Source organism: Nicotiana tabacum, chromosome 14 (genome assembly GCF_000715075.1).
Source record: "Nicotiana tabacum cultivar K326 chromosome 14, ASM71507v2, whole genome shotgun sequence".
Lineage (NCBI taxonomy): Eukaryota > Viridiplantae > Streptophyta > Magnoliopsida > Solanales > Solanaceae > Nicotiana > Nicotiana tabacum.
Window position 1 is genome coordinate 78,184,697 of NC_134093.1, and position 17,404 is coordinate 78,202,100.

The 17,404-nt window shown below is 37.5% G+C and overlaps 1 protein-coding gene across 3 annotated transcripts; it reads left to right on the forward strand.

Moving 5' to 3' along the window:
* The first annotated feature begins 8,129 nt into the window (after positions 1–8,129).
* On the forward strand, positions 8,130–15,499 carry LOC107779869 (protein NLP9). Of its 3 annotated transcripts, XM_075229684.1 has the most exons (7): positions 8,130–8,658; positions 8,839–9,946; positions 11,476–11,520; positions 11,679–12,431; positions 12,701–12,824; positions 13,847–15,009; positions 15,135–15,499. In XM_075229684.1, the coding sequence occupies exons 2-6, from the start codon at positions 9,008–9,010 to the stop codon at positions 14,989–14,991; spliced, it is 3,006 nt and encodes a 1,001-aa protein (XP_075085785.1). In that variant the 5' UTR covers positions 8,130–8,658; positions 8,839–9,007; the 3' UTR covers positions 14,992–15,009; positions 15,135–15,499. The 3 variants fall into 3 exon arrangements, with proteins under 3 accessions (XP_075085785.1, XP_075085783.1, XP_075085784.1); XM_075229682.1 differs by having other exon boundaries at positions 13,847–15,499; XM_075229683.1 differs by having other exon boundaries at positions 8,130–8,554; positions 13,847–15,499.
* Positions 15,500–17,404: the final 1,905 nt, after the last annotated feature.

Sequence of the window (17,404 nt, forward strand, 5' to 3'; positions counted from 1 at the left end):
TTGCTCCATTTAAGTACTTTAATTTACTGCCTCAACCACCAGGGATCGAATCTCGACAGAAGCATTGAGTAGACCACCCCTAGTGACATAGTCCAGCATCATAGGTCACACCCAAAGACATGTAGGTTGTACACCATCTTGGTTGGGCAAATGGTGCACTGGTGCATGGTACACGACGCATGGTTGTATATTCCTCCAAGTCATGGCAGGGAAAATGTAAACCTAAAAGCATGGCCTCATTTTTGGTATCACATGTTCTTTTGATGTTTGCACGGCATGGTTTATGTATGTGGTTATCTAAGGAAAGGTGCATCGGTACGCGTCACACGGTTGCTTATGTAGCTAGAATATGACATTGGTCGAGGTCTATATCGTTGGATTATATCATTGAGTGCGACCTATGACGATGGACTATGTTACTGGGGGTGGTCAATGTTTATGGCCCTTAGCAAGACACTTCATGGTTACTGTTGTTAGTCAGCCTATGGTGCCTAGTGGGCAAGTGAGCATGTTGTGTGGGACATGGTAGCCTACACGACTATTCCATGCTACATTACTGGCATTTCTCAGACCACCACTATAATTATATGTTATATTTTGGCGAAGTTGAAGGCTTGAAAGAATGCAAAAGATGCAAGACATCTAGGTGGAAGGATAATAAGAAGAAGCAACCTGCAAAGATATTGTATTACTTTCCACTAAAGCCAAGGTTGCAAAGATGGTTCATGTGCTCTAAAACTGCCGAGTCTATGAGATGGCATTCTTTAGAGGGTAGCCAAGATGGATTGATGAGGCATCCCGGGGATTCTCAGGCTTGGAAAATTTTTGACTTGCTTCATCCTGAATTTGCTGCAGATCCTCGAAGTGATCGCGAAATTGAAAATTAGGGAGGATGAAACTACTGAAATATTAAGTGATCGCGATATTGAAAATGAGATTGGCGAAGATGAACATATTTGAAGAGTCATTGCTTGCCCTTTTCATATTTTAGAAGGAAGCATCTTGATATATTTTCATTTCAAATTAGTTTAGATTATAGTTATGTCCTTTAATGTTCTTGAATTGCTTTATGTTCTTGCATCTAGTTACTTTCTTTCATTAATTAAGCTTAAGTTATTTTTGTGTTGAGGTTTAAACTGGTTTGGTATCAAGTTTTTCTTGTTTTTCTTTATATACTTTTATGTATGTAGAGATGCCGAAGCACAATAGGGTTAAAAATCAATTCAAATCAGTCAAAGAGAGATCTTCACTTGTTCCGGGGCAGTCATCACAGGCTCAAGCTTCATCTTCAACATCTTATCCAGTCTCAGTTGATGGAGTCTCTTCGCAGCACGTTGTTCCATCTTTTTGGAATACTTGTGTTTTTTATATATTGAATATTTTTCTTATTTAATCTTCTATATTCGGTTAAAATGATTATGAAGTATTATGGAAGTTTCAAAGCATGACATTCAATAAATAGGATTGTAAATGTGAAAAAATATATTGTGAAAGGATGCTGGCGTTATAATAGCAATTCTCTTTTGCAACTACCGCGGTTTAAAACCGCTACAATAATCAAATCAAAAGGCCGCATTAATCAAATTAAAATACGGTAATTTTTAAATGTAATTACAACGGTTTTGTCAAAACCGCCATAATATAATTTTGGCTGACGAGATTGTGGCGTTTTCAAAAGCCACCGTTAGTGTGTATTACGGCGGTTGTAAACCGCCATTATATGTTAAAATAACAGCCATAATAACTTCATTTTCTTGTAGTGCACGTTGCACTCGGATATCCATTTTACGTGATTCTTTTTGTATATTGTGTATTTTTTGGATATCTAGTGGGATAAAGAAACGCAAGATGGTTTTACTATATTAATATTGAGAAAAGTGCATGTTATCCTGTTCAATTTGTTTCCCAACATTTGTGCACAATTTTCATTCTTCTTTAGTAAAAATCAGATGATCTAAAAGGATTTCATGATGGAAATCTCGTGGTAATGCAGTTTTTAATTTCAATTTCAATATTTGAAATTCAATTTAAGAAAAAGAGGTAGATACTTTAGTGAACATTATTAAAGATTAAAAGTTTTTACTTATTGATAAAAAATTCAACTTGTGTTTGTTGTCTAGCTTGCTCCTTTTTAACTACTTTAATTTACTGTCTCAACCACCAGGGATCGAACAATCAAGTAGTGTTACATGATCAACTGATTTTGGAGCAAGATGGTTTCATTTACTAACCTTGAGCGCGACTTGCCCTGCCAAGACCTATAAAGAATAGGTTATCCCCTCGATGACCAGATACATAAACCATGTCGTGGAAATATCAAAAGAACATATGATACAGAAAACGAGGCCATGCTTTTAGGTTTACATTTTCCCTGCCATGACCTGGAAGAATATGCAGCCATGCGTCGTGTACCATGCACTAGTGCACCATTCGCCCAACCAAGACCTTTCGCACATATCTCTATTCTACTCCTATAATCTCTACTCAATGCTTCTGTCGAGGTTCGGTCCCTGGTGGTTGAGGCAGTAAATTAAACTAGTTAAATGGAGCAAGATAGACAACAAACACAAGTTGACATTTTTACTAATAAGTAGAAACTTTTTATCTTTAATAATGTTCACTAAAGTATCTACCTCATTTTCTTAAATTAAATTTCAAATATTAAAATTGAAATTAAAAACTGCATTACCATGAAATTTCGATCATGCAATCCTTTTAGATCATTTGATTTTTACTAGAGAAGAATGAAAATTATGCACAAATTTAGCGGAACAAATTAAACAAGATAACATGCACTTTTCTCAATATTTACATAGTAAAACCATCTTACGTCTCATTATCCCACTAGATCTCCTATAAATACACAAAATACAAAAGGAATCACGTAAAATGGATATCCGAGTGAAATTTGTTCCCCAAAATTTGTGCACAATTTTAGTTCTTCTTTAGTTAAAAAATATGGCCTCATTTTTGGTATCATATGTTCTTTTTATGTTTGCACGACATGGTTTATGTATGTGGTCAACTCGAGGACGGGTATATTGGTACGCGTCACAAGGTCGCTTATGTCGCTAGCTTATGTCATTCGTCGTGGTCTATGTCACTGGTCTATATCGTTGAGCACGACCTACGTTGATATCCTATGTCTTCGGGCGTGGCCCATGCCGCTGGACTATGTCGCTGGGGGAGGTCAATATCTATGGCCCTTAGCAAGGCACTTCAAGGTTAATGCTGTTAGTCGGCCTATGGTGCCTAGTGGGCATGTCAGCATGTAATGTGCTACATAAAGGTTCTTCAAACCTTTCTCCATTTAACTACTTTAATTTATTGCCTCAACCACCAAAGATCACACCTCGATAGAAGCATTGGTACGCGTCACACAGTTGTTGAGGCAGTGTGCCTTGCATCACACGCATGGCGCATTGTTGGATATTCTCCAAAGTATCATATGTTCCTTTGATTTTTGCACAACATGGTTTTTGTATATGGTCAACTCGAGGACAGGTGCATTGGTACGCATCACACAGTTGCTTATGTCACTAGCATAAGTCATTGGTCATGGTCTATGTCACTGGCATATATCGTTGAGCACAACCTATGCCGTTGTCCTATGTATTCGGGTGCGACCTATGACGCTGGACTATGTTGCTGGGGTGGCCAATGTCTATGGAATTCCCCCATCAACTTGTGTAAAAGCATACTACAGGGACTGGCTGATTAAGCAAGCCAAATCAGTACTCTAAGAAGCCTTCAAGTTGAATAGAGATATGCCAAACCAGACCACAACAAATTAGATATGCCAAACGAGACCACAACAATGCTACATGGACTAGCTGATTCATGCTCTCATTCTTTCATATTCAAGGATCATCAACATAAAGAACATTTGGAAATCACAACCTTAAATACATGAGTAATAAGAGTCTTAAACCCATTGAATTTTCTTCCCAAAAGAGTGCATAATGATTCACAATTGAAATTCGAATTTAAATCATAGCATTTGATACATTAATCATGCCTGAAACATTTTCCCTAAGGGGAGCATAATATGATATGAGTAATTAGAACACAATTTTGAGTACATAGACTTTCGATGCATTGTTCATCAGGGATAACTCAAATTGTTGGAAACAACTCGGAACATAAGAACTAAGAGGTTGGGAAAACCACACTTGAGGCTTACACGGGATTCATGGAATTCGATTATACAAGAAGAGTTTAGCCAACATACCTCGATTCGCCCCTTAATAATACTACGATAGTCCACCATACTAAACAACTTCAATCTACAACAATGCAACATAATTGTACCAACATTAGAAAGATTTTTATACTTTAAGTCATTTAGGCTTTCTGTCAAACATCTAGTGTGCATATTGATCTACAACCTCCTTCAATGGAATTTCGTCACCTAACAACCACCTTCCACACCAATGATTCACCTTACAATCATTTTTTGGCCATCCAAAACTTTCATGAGCACATACATGCCAACAATTCACTCCCAACCAATCAATCTCATCAATTAAACCATTTTACAATCTCTACAACACCAACACAACCCAGGTTAGGCACTTATGGCTTTCAATCACTATCACATATTTCCTAACACATATTTCATACATAAATAATCGCCATAAGTTAGTTAGAGATGGTAGACATACCTCTTATAGTGAAACTCTTGAAAATCTCAAATTGTAGTGTTATAGACCAATTTGGGAATTTGAATGAAAATTTATAGATTTTCAAGATTAATCCTTGTCAATATAGATGTTTAGGAGTAATAATTATTTCAAAATACTCCAAAAGCATTACCTTGATTCATGGGAGGGATGTATAGGGTGGATTCCCTTTGTTAGAGCAAGCCCTAGCTCAACGAAATGAGTTAGCCACTCTCTCTCCCCAATATTGGGGATACTTATAGGGTTCCTATGCACTTCTGCGCACCTGGGCAAGTGAATGCGCAACTGGGCGCGCATACACGGCCGAAAACCCCTCTTATGTGCGCTGCCGTGCACCTGACAACCTCAGTGTGTAGTTGGGTGTAGAGATAGGACATTGTCCTGTAAAATTACAGTAATTTTCTATAGAAATATCCAAATGACAAACAGTTTGATGAATTGTAAATTAAACTCAAATATCTTTAATTTGATAGGTATATCACCACCTAACTCTTTATATTCTGGGAGTTGCACATGTTTGAAGTCAGGTCTTGTGCGAATTTATTTGATATTGTAGCCTATTGCATAGTTCCCAACTTGGCTTAGTTCTAGGGATCTCCTTAGACCTTAAACAACTTCCAATACACCTCCTACATTTAATATCATGATCATGTAAGTTTTTCTAGTCCATAATCTCTTGTGGAAGGCAAGACGACACTTAAGCGACTTGTGAGCGTGCTTTATGGCCTCAGACTCATAGGGAATTTGAGGGGCCTCACATCCTCCCCCGCTTAGGATCATTCGCCCTCGAATGAGGGATAGAGTCTGCCCGAACACCCAACAGAACTTAAATCTTTCCTCACACCTCAATGGTTCAAAATTTGGCTAACTCTCAAAGTTTCAGAAATTTTGGCAGAGTTTCCCTTTTAATTGGGCCTATCTACATGTCAGAGAGCCCCAGAAACCAATCCTAATAACATATTCATATCCCAAAGACGTAGCATAGCATGGAAACAACACCAACCATAACCTCATAAGCATTATATTACCAAAAGGAGAATCTTAACATAAATTGTACAAGTTGAACATAATTCGTAGAAAGTAAGTTCCTAACACATTTTTACAAACATAACAATATGGTTACACAAACAAGTGAGGGGATTTCCTCTTTATCTCTTCCTCGGCCTCCCAGGTGGCCTCTTTAACTTGTTGGTTTCGCCATAGCACCTTCACGGAGGCAATCTCTTTATTCCTTAACTTCCGAACTTGTCTATCAAGGATGGCAACCGGAACCTCCTCACAAGTGAATCCTTCATTAACCTCAATAGTCTCTACCGAAATAATGAGTGACGGGTCCCCAACCACCTTCTTCAACATAGATACATAAAAAACATCGTGTGCACTATGCGAAATTGGACCGCCAGCCAATCTTTGGTTCGCCGGGAGTCTTGGTAGTATGGAATTGTAAAATTTTTGAAAAAAAGCGCACGGTCAATTGAGGCCTGAACCGCGGCTGTACCTTTTTATCATTTTCCTTCTTGAACGCTCAGACGTTCCTCTTTATAAAAAGAATTACTTTCTTAAAATTATCACAAAGTTATTTATCGCTTCATTTATACTTAGTTCTTTCTTTTCAGTAATCAAAATGATAAAAACCCGCGTTCTGCGATTATGACATGTAACGAAACCCTCGAGCAAAGCGATCCAGATTACGAAGAATACGATGAGAGTATGATGCCAGATAATCTCCCACAAGAGATCGAGCAACTGGAAAGCCAGAAACAGCCTAACCTTGAAGAAACAGAAGTGGTCAAGCTCGGAAGCGAAGAAGATGTAAAAGAAATCCGAATCAGCATCCATCTAGAAGCAGAGCAGAAGGAAGAATTGTCGAGCTCCTCCGACAATACATCGATGTTTACATGGTCGTATGATGACATGCTTGGATTAAGTACTAACATCATTTCACATCGATTGCCTACCGATCCCGCTAGACCGCCAGTCAAACAAAAACTCAGAAAGTTCAAGCCTGACATGAGTTTGAGGATAAAAGAAGAAGTAACCAAGCAAATAGAGGCGAATGTAGTAAGGGTCACCAATTATCCCACATGGTTGGTGAATATCATCCTAGTACCCAAGAAAGATGAAAATATTAGGATATGTATGGATTATCGAGATCTCAACAAAATCGGCCAGAAAGACGATTTCCCCTCACCAAATATTCATATCTTCATCGACAACTGCGTGAAGTATGAACTGCAGTCGTTCGTGGATTGTTTCTCCGGGTATCACCAGATCTTGATGCACGAAGAAGATGCAGAAAAGACGGCCTTCACTACGCCTTGGGGAGTTTACGGCTACAGAGTTATGCCGTTCGGTCTCAAAAATGTTGGTGCTACTTACATAAGGGCCATGACGGCCCTCTTTCACGACATGGTCCACAATGAGATCGAGGTATATGTGGACGATGTCATCATCAAGTCTCGAAAAAGTTCAGAATATTTGGACGACCTGAGGAAATTTTTCGAACGTTTGCGGAGGTATAGTTTGAAATTGAACCCTGTAAAATGTGCGTTCGGAGTCCCTGCTGGAAAATTGCTGGGTTTCATAATAAGCAGAAAAGGGATAGAATTGGATCCTTCAAAAATCAAAGCTATTCAAGAGTTGCCACCGCCCAAAAGTAAGAAGGATGTGATGAGTTTCCTGGGTAGATTGAATTACATTAGTCATTTCATAGCCCAGTGTGTGTGTGTGTGTATATATATATATATATATATATATATATATATATATATATATATATATATATATATATATAAAATTGCAAACTACAAATTTAAAAAGTATTTTAGTAATTCAACTTTTAACTTTTGAGGTACCCACTTTTATAATAATTCATTACTAATGTTTAACATACACAACCCTTTAGAATAATTTTGTCCTTTTTTCTTTTTAAATATTATAATTATAAGTTTGTTCATTTAGAAGGGTATTTAGATTTTTAAAAGGTAAAAAGATAATTTGAGGGATAACTTAAGGGCTTATATATATATATATATATATATATATATATATATATATATATATATATATATAGCATAGAGCATAGAGCATTAAAGCTAGTTAATCGAAAAAAGTATTTACATTGGTGATTTTGTTGACTTTATAATTAATTTTTGTATGCATACATGAAGTTTATTATTCGATTATTACCAATTTAGTATAAAATAAATCTACAAAGCATTATGTAAAAAGAATTTCTACATCGGCGCTATAAGAGGGGGAAAATGATAATTTTTTGCTAAAGTTAGTGAGTAATTTGATTGTGTAAAACAAAATTAGAGGAGGAAAATGGTCTTTATGCTTCTTAAACAAATTAACCCACGCCCCAGGGCTTTCCCAAGCACCCAACCCCAGGCCATCCCTCCTCACATCATCCTATCTATCCCTCGCTAACAGCTCCAGAAAAACGCCCTTTTTCTATTTTTAGTACCAAACTCTTAATAAAAATCTTCTAACGAAAAGGGTTACGCCACCCATTTTCTCTTTCCCTAAGACTTTACTTTCCAAAAATAGCACTCTCTGAACCCCCCCACCCCCACCAAACCTTAACCTCATCCCCCTAAAGCTGGTCCCTCTTTTTAATCTCCCCATCTTCCTTGGAATTCGCTCTTTTGTTTGGAGTAGTAACAGCAGCTTTGCTTCGTTGTCAGCACATACAAGCAGAGTTCCAAAATCAAAGTCGGTTCTATTTGATATTTCATAATATACCCTCCTAGTATTTCCCAAACTTAGGGTTAGGGGTTTTCCCCCAATATATAATACGTGTGGGTGAGTTGTGTGTGACTTCTGTTTGAATGTGCCCTTGCTTTGGGCTTTCGGTTTATTTTCGTGAGGTGAGTTTTTGTTTGATTTGTTGATTGATTGGTACTTTCTTGGAATTATCTTCAAGAAAGTTTGCTCTTTTGTCTGATGTTCTGTGAAGTTCTTGAACCCTAAGGTCAGTGCTCAAAAGCTGCTCTTTGTTTATACCCTTTTGATAGAAGAGAATATAGTTACATCTTAGTTTTTGTTACCCTTTCTTTACTTGTAATTTGGTGTATAAATAGTCTGGCATGTAAATTACTATTTATGTGGAAAATTGAGAAACTAAAGATTATTTATATGTGGATAATTGCAGGTTTCTTAAGTTGTTGGATTGTGGATTTGGGAGGAATAAGATGATCTTGATTTTCAGATATTGGATTCTGGGAATGCCAATAGTGGAAGACTGTAATAGCTTGAGTTATTTGAGCGTTCTCTAGCATTTGGTTAATTAATTGGAGATTTTTTGGTTATTCTCGTTTAAAATGGAAAGGGGAGTTGGTTTTTGGGCCTCTCCGAGAGGTCAAATGGAGGGCGTTGTCGCGTTTGATGCTGGTGCAAGGTCTTCAAATGTAGATGATTCATTCAACAATGTTATGGAGATTATGAATCTTGATGCTTACACTGGATGGTGCACTAGCCCTAGTGCAGCAGAGCAGATGTTTGCCTCTTATGCAGCATTTTCGCAAATGAATTCCATGTCTCAAAGTTATGCACCGTTTGAAGGATTGAGTTACGCAGAACAAAATACTGGAACATTTCCTCCAATGGATGCCAATATGGTCGGAAGTACTGTTTGTGGAGGAGAGAAAATGATGTTCGGGCAAAATGATGAGCAGTTGCATTTTGTGGTAGATTCAACTGATGGGGTCGGCTTGGTAGCTAAAAGAAGTAAAAATTCAAGCCAGCAGGCTGATGATGCTGATATTGGCAACTCTATGATCGTAAGGTCACCTTCTCAACCACTTGCTGAGAGAATGCTTAGGGCGTTGGCAATGTTTAAAGAGTCATCTGGTGCGGGAATTTTGGCTCAAGTTTGGATTCCAATGAAGAATAAGGATCGGTATATCTTGAGCACGTGTGAACAGCCATATCTTCTTGATCAGGCACTTTCTGGCTATCGAGAGGTCTCCAGGAAGTTCACTTTTGATGCAGAAACAAAACCAGGATCGATTCCAGGTCTTCCTGGTCGGGTGTTTAGTTCAAGAATTCCAGAGTGGACGTCAAATGTTCTGTACTACAAGGAGGCTGAGTATTTACGCGTACAATATGCTGTTAACCATGAAGTTCGTGGATCTATTGCTTTACCTGTCTTTGAGGATGATGCCTGTGAAACTCCATGTTGTGCAGTACTGGAACTCGTAACAATGAAGGAGAAACCAAATTTTGATTTGGAAATGGATCATGTTTGTCGTGCCCTCAAGGTTCCCTCCTCTTTTCTTACAGATCTTTTTCCTTGTTTTTTTTTTGGGGGGGGGGGGGGGACTTTCCCCTTTGAGTCATGAGCCCTTTTGTATTGTAGGTTTGAAGTAATTTATGTTTTTGGTTCAATCTATACTACTAGTTGCAAATTGTCTTTTACAGTTCTTTCAAAAGAGAGAAAAATATGAGTGAAAAATATTTTTGTTTTGAGTATGTTTTTGTTGTTTATGTTTTGTTCAAATGCGATATAATAAAAAGAAAATATGATTGAAAAATTAGTAAAAGTTACTTATGATATTAAAGCTCTTATTTTGAAGGTTTGAACAATTTATTGTGTTGCTTACTTGCTTTACTATTTCTTGATGCTAAGCACGTCTTTCTTTTTTATAATCAAAAAAAGGAGGGTGGGGAGTTGTGTTCATGGTTTATTTAGCTCGTCAATCTTTGTACCTTGCTTGGAACAAGGAAGTAATATTTCTTGCGCACGTCACGGGTTCGAACCCTACCGCAAACACAAGCCTGGTATTGAAGTGGAGAAGGGTTGATTGGTGGCCCATTATCCATCGATTTTTGCGCCACTGGCCCTCGGGGTTTCGCGGTTATCAAAAAAAAAGAAAGGAAGTAATACTTGGTTTTTCGTTTAATTATATATTTTCCAGTTATAAACGGTTCAAGATCTTTTGATACAGTATGTGATATTCTTTCTTTGTTGAATTTTAGTAACAGTAATTCCTTCAGAATTGCATTCTATTTGCACTTATGGATCATAACTTATCACTTATAAGCAAAGAGATAATACCAACTTGCTTGTCACTTATTCTTTTGTATATCATGATAAATATGGTATTTTGTCCCCCCATTTATTACCCTTGCCTGGTACCCACGGACCTCTAAAAAGGGAAAAAGGAGAATAAAACCAAACCAGGCAACTTTATGAGTAACTTGCTTGGTCGTTTTATGATACTATAGTATTACATTCAAGGGTGTGGCCTAGTGGTCAATGAAGTGGGTTGAGAACCGTCTCAGGTTCAAATCCTAGCGGAGGCAAAAACACTAGGTGGTTTTTTCCCATCTTGGTGGAAAAAGATACTTGGTACTTGCTGCTGGTGGGAGTAGTAGGTATCCTGTGGAATTAGTCGAGGTGCCTGCCAGTTGTTCCGGACACCACGGTTATTAAAAAAAATATGATACTATGGTGTTCTTGTTTCAACTTTATCTCAACCAAAATAAATTATTTTATACTTTTTTCAAGTACATATGCTTTTTGGCTCATTATCTATCAGATATTTCTTTTATTTGCTATGTCAAAAGTTTATGCTAAAATCATCTCAGAAAACATTGAGACAGTATATAAGTAAGTCAGTAAAAAACAATTACAAAATTGAGACAACTGCTATGATATGATGTCACAATATGCGCTTCTTCTGCATTTATATTGTTCTTGCTTTATCCTCTTGAGCTCGTGTTCTCGTATATCTCTAGCTGTATGCGGTAAAAGATGGTCTAACCTGTAGTTTGTGCTCGTCTGCAGGCTGTGAATTTAAGGAGTATTGCACCTCCTCGACTTCATTCTCAGGTATACTCAAAATGTTAATTGCACGTGCAATTTGCACACCAATCATGTTTATTTATTTGCTTGTGTCATTCTTTCTTATTTTAGTTCTTTTCTAATCAGTTATCAGACCTTTTTAACACCCTTTTTCTAGATATAATTTGTGTTTCCTCATCTTGCAGAGTCTCTCAAAGAACCAAAGAGCTGCTTTAGCTGAGATAACAGATGTTCTGCGAGCAGTTTGCCATGCGCATAAGCTGCCTCTTGCTCTGACGTGGATTCCCTGTAGTGTCACTGAAGGAGAAGGAGATGAAAGCATAAGAGTCCTTGCTAGAGGATGTAATGCAAGTTCAAATGAAAAATGTGTGTTATGCGCTGAGGATACAGCTTGTTATGCGAGTGACAAGGAAATGCAAGGATTTGTACATGCATGTATGGAACATTATCTCGAGGAAGGTGAAGGTATTGTTGGGAAAGCTCTTCAATCTAACCACCCCTTCTTCTACCCTGATGTGAAGGAGTACCATATAAGCGAGTACCCACTTGTTCATCATGCACGAAAGTTTGGTCTAAATGCTGCTGTGGCTATAAGATTACGTAGTACATTCACCGGCAATGACGATTACATATTGGAGTTCTTTCTTCCTATCAGTATGAAGGGAAGTACCGAGCAACAGCTTCTCTTGAATAACCTTTCAGGTACCATGCAAAGAATCTGCAGAAGTTTGAGAACAGTGTCAGATGCAGAATTGGTTGGACAAGGTGCTACGTTTGGATTACAAGATGGATTTGCTCCCAATTTACCACCGATTACATTGTCTAGAAGGAACTCTCAGCACTCGTTAGACAGCAATTCAAATTCTGTGAGTGTGGCTCCTTTAGGCGTATCTGATTCAAAGAGTGCTGGAATGCAAGCTGATGGTTCTCGTGAACAGGTATATCACTCAATTATCTTACTAGCAATATTTAATCTAGTCTACATCCAACTAGATTATTTTAGTTGAGTATTCAATTTCAATCGGCTTTGGTTTAATGTGATCTAGGTGAGCACATTTGATATGCTCCACATTCATACTGCACTTTTGAGCATACTCTTTCTTTGACACTTGTTCTATGTGTTCCCTAACAACCTGTGTTCAATCTGTTTTTGGTTTATTTTCTAAAATCATCTATACTGAAGTTTTTTTTGCAACTCTTATTGTAGACAATGATTAGATCAAGAAGACAGATGGAGAAAAAACGAAGTACAGCAGAAAAACATGTTAGCTTAAGTGTTCTTCAGCAGTACTTCTCTGGAAGCCTGAAGGATGCTGCAAAAAGCATTGGCGGTAAGCATATTTCTGTCAAGTGTATCAGTCCCACTAATTTGCAAGTATACTGGATACCTATAAATCATTACTTTATTTGTTGCTGTGAATAGTTCCTCCCATTGGGTGTTAATTTCTGATTCAACAGTTCGTTGAGAAAAATTCTCTATTAACTTTACAAAGATTTCATCCTTAGTCCAAATGCAGGATTAACTGTAAACACAGTCAATGCTACTGAATATCTTTCCCTCTATTTGTCTTCGAACATGAATTTGGGCCTCTTACTCGCCCATTCAAGACCCTTCTCTAATAAGTAGGATATGCTATTTCTGCTGTATATCATTTGGAATTTTATGTAACTGCTTCATTTAAGTGAGAACTTCTGCATAACACGAAGGAGAACAAAAAGAAGGTAGAAGAAAGCTGAATCCTCAATATTGGCAAGTAGAAACGGATTTGGGGATCCATTGCAGTATGTGATATAGTACCATGAATTTCTCACTATCCTGGCATAGGTTGGATTTATCCAATTTTGTCCATGAACATAAGTGTATTCCAGCAGTTGTATAGTGGGTTATATGGAGAAAAATTAAATGCTTGAAGCATTGAAAGACAAGGTCAATGTAGTTAATCTTAAACTCAAATATACATACCTGCTTAGTTTCAGTTGGGTTGACTTTTTTAGTTCTTACATACTGTAAAGTTCTTTCTTTTGTGGATGTACTTTTGCCTCAAGATTTCCTCAATGCTATTATGTTTTACATCAATATTATCTCTTTGTTATTATGTTACCATCTGCAAAAAAAATATCATCTCTTTGTTGCTTATTCGAACAAAAACAAAATTGGTAAGTACAAATGAGAGTTGTGAAGTATTTGTTTTTTTGTGAAATTCTTAAAGTGTGTGCAGAGACGTTACAGTTTAAAAGGATGAGCAGGAATGGAAAGTAAAAAGTATATTGGCTTTTCTTTGAAGTTGAAAGCATAATTTAATAGCCTTGCAAAAGGTGGTCTTTTAAGTTCATTGTTGTGCGTATTTTGTAGTGTGTCCAACTACCTTGAAAAGAATATGTCGACAACATGGGATATCAAGATGGCCATCCCGGAAGATAAACAAAGTCAATCGGTCTTTGAAAAAGATACAAACAGTGCTTGAATCTGTCCAAGGAGTAGAAGGGGGATTGAAGTTTGATCCAGCCACTGGAGGTCTCGTTCCAGCTAGCTCTATCATCCAAGATTTTGATGCACAGCAAAGCATATTTTTTCCCTGCAAAGATGTCTCTGTCAAAAATCCTAATTCTGTTTTCCAGGATGCTGTGTCTGTACCCTCAACTTCAGGCATTGACAAAGAAAACTCCATGGTGAAAATGGAAGAGGACTCTTATGTTGATGGGAACCAGCTCGGCCAATCAAATTATATCAATACTAGCTCTTTCAAGGGAGGAAATAAGTCGAGTATTCCAGTGTCTGGATTTTGTTATGAACCCAAATTGGCAGCATTAGATGCAATGTCATCTAGACCTGCTAGTCGGACGATGCCATTAACTAATTCCAGAAATGCATCATTGGGCTCTTTCCATACAAAAGAAGGATGCAGGAGGTGGGGGTTGGACAATGATACGTTGGACAATTTTGAGTGTCATTTCACTTCTCGGTGCTCATATTCGAAAGCTGCTGGAGGTGATGGTGACACTAAGATGAAAGGAGATAATGAAATGGATGGTGATGGTGGGGTCATTGAACATAACCAAGCCAGTTCTTCAGCGATGACAGATTCATCCAATGGGTCTGAGTCAATGATGAACGGCAGTTCATCAAGCTCCCGCAGTCGTGGTGCACGGAATCATTCTAAAGTTGAGGCAAACTTTGGCGATAGTGGGTCAACAATTACTGTGAAAGCCACTTACAAAGAAGATACTACCCGATTTAAGTTTGAGCCTTCAGCAGGGTGCTTCCAACTTTATGAGGAGGTTGCAAAGAGGTTTAAACTGCAGACTGGGACATTCCAACTCAAGTATCTTGATGATGAGGAGGAATGGGTGATGTTGGTAAATGATGCAGATTTGCATGAGTGTCTTGAGATACTGGATTTTGTTGGTGGCCGCACTATCAAGTTTCTTGTCCGCGATACACCTTATGCTATGGGTAGCTCAGGCAGCAGTAACTGCCTTTTGGGTAGTGGCTCCTAGTACTGTAGCCGCATGCAGGTCAGAAAGCTTCAATCAGCATCTGATACTCTATCCGAGTATGAGAGTTTCTAGTTTACACACGGATCACTTATAGGTTTGGTTTTGGTAGAGCTTTTTCATTCTACCTTTCAATTTTCCTGCAGTTGATATGCATCGACTATAATGTCAACAATCCTTGGACTGCTAAATCTATGTGGCTGAAGTCTGCTTGACAGTCTCGAAGATAGTTGCTGTGCTTATTCCTAGCAGAGATCCAAAGAAGAAAACCAAGAGCATAAGAAGATGCACCAGTAGAAGCATAGTAGGTGGAAATCATTTGTTTGTTTTCTCTTACGTTTACATGTGAGATAGATGGCACATCTTTGTATAAGTCACAAATGAGTTAAAAGGCACTGTCTACCTACTCTGTAAATATGTTAGCTTAAGAATGTTCTTTTAGGGAATAGTCAAAGCAATAAGTTGTACTATATCTTTTGAATAAGAAAATGTAAGATATCCTCTTCTAGTGTTTGTCCGTCTCTCTTTCTTTTGTAAAATTAATTGATATTTGCCTAGATACTTGTAATAAAAGTAACTGCTGTCCTTAGAAATGGAAGAAATGGTACAGTATAACCATTTATAATTTGAATAGAAGGAAATAATCCTACCCTTGCATTTTACTAGGTGGTGATGGCCCATGCTAGTATGGGCCCAATATTGTAAAAATTGGATTGATTATTTATGATCTCATTTGCTTTGACGTGTGAAAGCACAAACAATTGCACGAGCGCCCTATTTGGTCGTCCCCATTTAATCTATACCCACTTTTTAAAAAAGTTTTAATTTGTACCTACTTTTTAAACAACTTCAGGTCTCTTTCTCCTCCTCCTCCTTTGTCTTCTTCTTCGGGTGACAATGATTTTATATGATGTTTGTGAACATATTTTAAGGTAGTTTATGATGTTTTATAGTGGTGAGCTGTTATGACGCTTTATTTTTTACTATTGCTTAGGTTTTTTTTTTCTTTTCCGTAATTGCAAATTGGGTTCATTAGATTTATTGTTGTTTTGACAAATTGATGATTGAGGTTTGTTCCCGATGATATTTGGAGGTTATGTTTCAAATTTGAGCTCATTTGGAGTAGATTTAGGTATTAAATCGTATATTGGATTGCTATAATTCGAAGAACAACAATTTGCACTTCATGCCTATTTGACCTTAAGTGCATAAAAACGTTGGTTGCACTTAAGACCTTTTGGCCTTAAGTGCATCTGAAGTGCAATTTTTCACTTCAGACTTATTGGCCTTAAGTATAGCAAAACGTTTGTTGCACTTCAGACTTTTTGGCCTTAAGTGCATCTGAAGTGCAATTTTTCACTTCAGACTTATTGGCCTTAAGTGTAGCAAAACGTTTGTTGCACTTCAGACCTTTTGGCCCTAAGTACATCTGAAGTGCAATTTTTCACTTTAGACTTATTGGCCTTAAGTAAGGCTGTCCAACGGGACGGGCAGTCCCGTCCCGCGTCCCGTCCCGTCCCGCTTAATTCTAAACGGGATGGGCCCATGTTAAACGGGATACGGGATGGGACGGGATGACCATTTCGTCCCGTTCCGTCCCGCGTCCTTTTTTTTTTTTTAAAAAATTCTAGTCGTTGGGCAACGACTCTAATTGCAAAAATAGCCATTCCCAACGGCAAAAAACAGTCATATTTGGCCCCCCACCCCACCCCACCCCCAAAACACCCCTACCCCCAAACTTTTAATATAACCCCTAAGTTTATTAAATTACACTTTGGCCTTATTTTCTACTATAAATACCCCATCCTTCTTCATTTTTTCCCACAAAAATTAATCATTCTCTCTCAAATCTCTTACACTATCTATATTATTCTCTTAATTTTCTCACTATCAACTATCAAGTGAGTTTCAAGTATTTGGGCAAATTTTTGGAGCAATTTTCAAGTTTTAAATTAATTCGTCAAGTAATTGGAGCAATATTTTGGGCAATTTCTTCAAGTTTCAATATTTAATCATGGTGCACTCGTTCCATCTAAGTGAAATTCTACTTATGAAATGCTTAAAGTTGCTTATGATTATCGGGTGCATATACAAAAGGTATTTAATATGTATAATGGTATCGCCGCTGATCAAATTGTTGATTCTGATTGGGATCATATCAAAGAGCTTACTAAATTTTTAGAAAAATTTTATTATGCTACAAAATAATTTTCTGGTACATATTATCCTACTGTTACACAAATATTATGGTATATTTGTGGAATTTCTGTTGTATTTAGTAAGTATAAAACTAATCCAACTTATGCACCGACCATTAATGAAATGGCAAAATTTTAAAAGTATTTTTTCCCTATTTCCTAAGCTTATTTAATTTCTACTATACTTAACCCATCTTTAAAATTAAGAGGTGCAAATG

Bases quoted from the DNA above. Each gene is read 5' to 3' on its own strand.
- LOC107779869 (XM_075229682.1), top strand. From the start codon at position 9,008: ATGGAAAGGGGAGTTGGTTTTTGGGCCTCTCCGAGAGGTCAAATGGAG. The intron at 9,947-11,475 runs GTTCCCTCCTCT...GCTCGTCTGCAG, and splicing joins ATGTTTGTCGTGCCCTCAAG to GCTGTGAATTTAAGGAGTAT. The intron at 12,432-12,700 runs GTATATCACTCA...CTCTTATTGTAG, and splicing joins CTGATGGTTCTCGTGAACAG to ACAATGATTAGATCAAGAAG.